The sequence below is a fragment of the Vespa velutina genome, chromosome 11 (assembly GCF_912470025.1).
Source record: "Vespa velutina chromosome 11, iVesVel2.1, whole genome shotgun sequence".
NCBI classification, from domain to species: Eukaryota; Metazoa; Arthropoda; class Insecta; order Hymenoptera; family Vespidae; genus Vespa; species Vespa velutina.
The window spans coordinates 3514212-3520508 of NC_062198.1; the positions used below are offsets into that span (position 1 = coordinate 3514212).

At 26.5% G+C, this 6297-nt stretch overlaps 2 protein-coding genes across 15 annotated transcripts in view; both read right to left on the reverse strand.

Moving 5' to 3' along the window:
* The window catches only part of LOC124953183 (ATP-binding cassette sub-family G member 4), a 29847-nt gene extending 26266 nt beyond the window's left edge, over nucleotides 1-3581 (reverse strand). For 2 of the 14 annotated variants that reach the window (XM_047504187.1, XM_047504180.1), the window contains exon 1: nucleotides 3520-3581. The gene's annotated coding sequence lies outside the window, so the exon portion shown is untranslated. The other 12 variants (XM_047504188.1, XM_047504184.1, XM_047504185.1 and 9 more) reach the window with 10 other exon arrangements.
* On the reverse strand, nucleotides 3568-5473 carry LOC124953188 (40S ribosomal protein S28-like). The gene has a single exon (XM_047504194.1). The coding sequence runs from the start codon at nucleotides 5178-5180 to the stop codon at nucleotides 4983-4985; it is 198 nt and encodes a 65-aa protein (XP_047360150.1). The 5' UTR covers nucleotides 5181-5473; the 3' UTR covers nucleotides 3568-4982.
* Between the last annotated feature and the right edge of the window lie 824 nt (nucleotides 5474-6297).

Genomic DNA, 6297 nt, shown 5'->3' on the forward strand with positions numbered 1-6297 from the left:
TACAATCTAAAGTTTATATTTTGTCATATCTTCATTCTCTCTCTGTCTCTCTGTCTCTCTCTCTCTCTCTCTCTCTTACACACACACGCATATACACAGACACACAACAGAGACAGACAAACAGACATGCATTATTTTTTCCCCACGTTTGTTTCTCTTGCTTTTTTTTTTTTTTTTCTTTTTCTTTCGGTTCATTTTATCATCTTCAATTTTTTTATTTTCTTCCATCTTATTAAAATATGATTAATTATTTAAATAATATAATTTTTATTATGATAGATTTGTTTCAATCCCGGATATCAATCTATCAACGAAATTATCTTTTCTAAAATAATCCATCATTGACATAAATGATTCGCATAAATAGAAAATATAGTATTTTCGAGTAAATTTTCCTATGATCATTTTTTTCTTTTTTTTTTTTTTTTTGTAATAACCACAGGAAAAAGTAATTATTAAATGAAATACAAACGTTTCTACGTGTCTGCGTTAAAATCGTATCGACATTTGAAATTAATTACTCAATTATTTCTAAACGACATGTATGTATACATCTAAGAATATTAAATGAATCTAACGGTCAAGGATAACATCATCAATTGCTCTTTTTTTTTCTCATCCTCTTATCCTTTCTTTTCTCGTCTTTTATTTTTCTTTCCTTTGTACCTTCTTTGTTCCGTCAAAATTTTTACGCGCAAGATCGCGCGGTGACGTTTATAAAAGGAAAACCTTTTAAAAGGAACTAATCTAAGAAATTTCAATTAACAATATAATTCGTCATTTTTATTTTCTTTTTTTTTTTTTTTTTTTTTTTTTTTTTTTTTTTTTTATGTCTGTTCCTTTTTTCTCGTTGTTTTGTCGTTTTTTCTTTCTTTCTTTTTTTTTTTTTTTTCTTTTTTTTTTCTTTTTTTTTCTTTTTTTTTCCGTAACAATCCAACGTACGTACTCATTATATTTGCATATTGTTGTTTAATTACATCTCCATTATACGTATGCACATATTCTAACATTTAAATGATACTTACTGAAGTAGTCTGTATCATATTATATTAATGAGTGAACGTAAGAAATTAATAACACGTAAAATATAAAAAGTCAATTATTTGTGCAAGTATATTCAAGATTTTCTACAATATTTATATTAGGTTCTTGAACTTTTACAAAGAACAGATCTTGAACATTTTTAATTATATCCTTGACTTTTGCATTCTCTCTTTTTTCTTTCTTTTTTCTTCTTTTTCCCTCTCTCTCTCTCTCTCTCTCTCTCTTTCGAAAAATAAAAAGCACAATCTAACAACTTTTCCTTGTTGTTTTTTTTTTTTTTGTTACATTATGTTTCTAATAAGAAGAAAAATGACGTAACGAATTCTTTCTTTTTTCCCTTTTTTCTTTTTTTCTTTTTTTTCTTTTTTTTTCTTTTTTATTTTACCAACATTGAAATCACGTTCTAATAATTATAACACTAAGATCTATCATCATTGCACATAGGAAAAAAATCTTGATATTCCATTTTGCATAATCGTTATGGCAAGATTATAATTCCTCATTTTAACAATATTTCATAACATGTTATGAGATAATAAGAAATTATTTTATCATTCTTTATAATTTATGTCAAAGATAATGTTTTTTTATGAAAATTCAATGTATTATCTTTATTTTTCTAGTTTACTATATCAAGATTTTTCTTTTCTTTTTTTTTTTTTTTTACTTTTTCTTTATTTTTTTTCTTTTTGTCTTCTCCTTCTTATATTCTTTTTTTCCTTTTTTTCTCTTCTTTTTTATATCATAAACTCATTTCCAATTAAATGTTATAATTAGTTATCATTGAAAACGCAAAACAAAAGTTGACATAACAAATTAATATTCAGATTACAATGATGATAAAAATAATTATAATAACAATTATTATTATTGTTAACATTATTGATACAATAATATTACAATAATGCTTATTGTTCGATATAATAATAATATTAAAAAAAAAATAAATAAATAAATAATAATAACAATAATAATAATAATAATTATTATTATTATTATTATCGTTCGAAAATATATATATATATATATATGTGCATACGTGCACGCATGCGTATAAATATAAAATATTCTAATAATAAATTTTAGAATTCATAATGATTTCCAGAAACTTTGATCTTCCCTCTCTCTTTCTCTCTCTCTCTCTTTTTTTTATAAGAGAGATATGTGTTGTGTAGAATTTAAATGTTGAACATCATATCTGTGAATCATATATATATATATATATATATATGTCTGTTAGAAGACACGTGCAACGTGCAACATCGCATGTGATGACGCTATAACGTATCCATGTTCCATTAAAAAACAATTTAAAAAAACAATTTAAAAAGCAGACAAAATAAGAACATAAGTATGTATATGTAAGAGAGAGAGAGAGAGAGAGAGAGAGAGAAGAGAAAAAAAAATTAATTAGGAATAATACGAGATAGGTTATCCATTCTTTTTGTATCTTATCCATTCATCACTATAGAATTTATCTGTTGATATTTTTTGCCGACCAAAAAAAAAAAAAAAAAAGCGATTTTTTGGCGATCAAAAAAAGAAGAAGAAGAAGTTTAGATTAATAAAAGATTAAAACTATCTCAAAAGTCTTATTTACTTACGTGATGAAACGAAAAAATATCAAAAAAAGAAAAGAAAAGAAAAGAAAAAGAAAAAGGAAAAAAAAAGAAAAGAAAAAAATAATAAGAAAATTAAAACCAAAGAGATAAAGCTTCAAGGTCGTTCACTCTTTGTTACTATCTTCAAAGTATAACGTTATTGAATGCTATGTGAAAATCAATTATAATCAGATCGTTCGCATTCATTTAATATTTAAACGTAGTAATGACGAACGGAAAATTTTCTTAAAGAAAGAAAAAAGAAAAAAAGAGATATTTTTACTATTTCACTTTTTTTTTTTTACTTTTTCGTCCGTATATATTCTTCGTTCCTCCTTTTTTCTTTTCTTTTGTATTATTTTTATTTATTTATTTATTTATTTAATTCCTTCTGTTTCTTTTTTTTTCTTTTTTGGTTTTTTTTTTTTTTTTTTCTTTTTTTTTTACACGTTTACTCCGTAACTTCCGTCCGACGACGAATGCACTTAAAACTCTCGTAAAGACCGACGAAGAACTGTAACAAGAATTACGTTCGACTGATCACTGAGTACTGCCTTTCTCTCTTTCCAACAAGCCTTAACGTTTAATTACTAATACCAATATGCTTCCTCTATAATAACTATATTACTGCATACGAATTATATTTGTTACCACTCCGAGACCGCGAATAGAGTTCGAATAATTTTCTGATTGGTTGACGACAACGAGATCTGATATCGATACTTTGTTTCCTTCTTCTTTTTTATTTTGTTTTATTATGACAAACATACATATATATATATATATATATATATATATATATATAGACACACTCACTCACCACACACACACACACACATAACACGCAGGTACGCACGCGCACACACATACACACCGTGTACGTGCATATTTCTTCTTTTCTGTACTTTTTTTTTTTTACCTATTTTTTTCTCTTTTCTTTTTCTTTTTTTTTATTCCTTCTTTTTTTTTTTTTTTTTTTTTTTTTTTTTTATATCAACAAAAACGAAAGATATATTTTGATGGAATAAATTTGTTATCATTGAACTTAGATGAATTGACTACTTCGTCATTTATCTTTTTCATTTGGAATTGTTATTTAATTCAAGAATCGTGATCGATATTTTAATTAAATTCTTCGTTTCTTTGTTCTACACTATTTTATCACTTTTGTTTTATATTAATTGTTGAATTATTGACTGTATTTCTGAAATGATTGTACAGTTCACTGTGCGTTACGAAATACGCGAAGGAAAACAAACATGGCGTATGAAAAGATGACTGACCAACTTCTGAATATGATATATCAGCGCCATAGACGGCAAAGAATCGAACGATATTATTAACTTTTTGTTGACACGATCGAGAAAGTAAAAAATGTCGATAAGTATTATCGATTGTCAAAACTTAGTCGGTAATATTTATCGTTGATTAGAATTGATTGTAGACTATGTTGGTAAAGTAGAAAATATTGTTAAACATTTTTGATTGTAGACTCGAACGATAAAGTAGAAAACATTTCGTTGATTCAAATTTATTAAAATTTCACTTTAATATGACGCTTTCTTTGTTTTCTGATTTTTCATTCTAATTTATAAATTGTCATTTAACAACGATAGTCTATTTATGTATAATAATGAATAAAAATAATTTTATATGCTACACTATTAACAGGGATTGCATAGCATACTAGTATGACTAAGCAAGATACATTAATAATTATTAAACTAAAAATAGAATGCAATTTTTAATTAAGTTTTGCTTTTAAGAATAAATTAATTAGTCAACCGATAGTGTATTCAATAAGAAAATAATTTCATTGAAAAAACAAGCTATTATTATTCATTTATCTGATGAATAACAACTCGATTTATATATTTAAGCTGCTGACTTTAGTAACGCTGAAGAAGATTATTTCTTTTTTATATGTCACGTACATATATGTAATAGTTCAATAAATGTATGTCAATAATAAGAGAGCTTTCGTTTTTTTCCTTTTTTTTTTTTTTTTTTTTTTTTTTTTTTTTTTTTTTTTTTTTTTTAATTACGAGAGAACATGTTATGTTTCCAAATTAATTACAAATTATCGTAAATTAATCTTCGATTTTTCCTTCTTCTCCTTTTTTTTTTTGTTTTGTTTGTGTTTTTGTTTTTATATAAAACAAATTCAATAAAAAGGATTTCATTGCGACGAAATTTGTAGTTTCGTGTTCTCGTTCGATATTTGGTCGATATATATTTATATATATATATATATATGTATATATGTATGTATGTATGTATATATGTATATACGTAAAATTGTATGGTAATCACAATGGCAAAAATTGATTAGGATGATTAACGTAATCTTCTGGCTTCTCGTTCAGATTCCAAAAGTGTTAAAATATCTCCTTCGCGAACGGGTCCTTTGACATTTCTGATTATTTGTCTGTTCTGTTCGTTCAAGAATTCCACTTTGACCTGGGTACATTGACCTTGGGAGCCCGTTCTGCCGAGCACTTTTACAACGCGTGCACGCACTATGGGTGTTTCCATGATCCTTTCAAAAAAAAAAAAAAAAAAAAAGAAGAAGAACTTGATCACTTTCGTCAAAGATATTTTTGATAAAACGAAATCTTTCTTAATCGTTAACAACGATGTTACGTAAGTACGTTCTCGTAAGTTATTCCAAAGTCTTTCAACTTCTGCCAACCATACTGAATAACAAAATCAAGTCGAGTAGGAAACTAAAGGGAAGTTACATTGAAATTTGATTAATAGTTAAATCAAAAAGAATTGCTTTCATTCAATTTGATCGGACTTTTTTTCTAATTTTCGATTACGTTACATTATTTGAATCAAGATAAAAATTGTCAAATAAATTGATATTTGATACGATAATATAAAATCATTAATTTGGCAGCATTGACGAGTGACTGGTTCGAACAAAAATAGCAACTCGGGGAGTATAGTAGTATCGTCGCGCAAAGTCATATGAGATACGATTCGAACTTGAGAATTTCAAATGTTCGCGCTATTGTAAGCACTGTAGTACACGCCATCTGTTAGAAATTTTTGAAAGAAAAAAAAAAAACAATTCAAATTTAAATACCATTTACGCGGTAACGCGCCCACCAAACAATAGCTTGTTAATTGTGAGAAACAATAGATTAATTAATTAATAAATCAATACTATTTTTATAATTTATATGTTATAGAAGAATGATGGACGTTCCTCGTCCATTGTTACAATTGATTTTATTCGCTTGTGCTTTAGTACAAATGTGACATTATTTTCTTGCCTATAACAAGAAACAATATGTCTCTCGTTTATATTTATTACTGTATATCCACATTTTATTTGAAATATACTCACGCATGTAATTAATTATTTGCTAAGAAATACCCTTTATACGCGTCATACAAGACATCTACATTTATCTCCCTTTCTTTCTTTCATTTTCACTCTTTCTCTCTCTCTCTCTCACTCTCGTTCTATCTCCTTTCATTCTCATTATCATCATCTTATTAAATCTCACGAATCTTAAACTGATGCAAGCACGCAAGCACACACACACGCACGTAAGCACAGAGAGACACGCACGCATGCACGCATGCACACACGGGACATTCTTTTATATAAAATTACATCGTACGTGAAAAAGTTTAACGT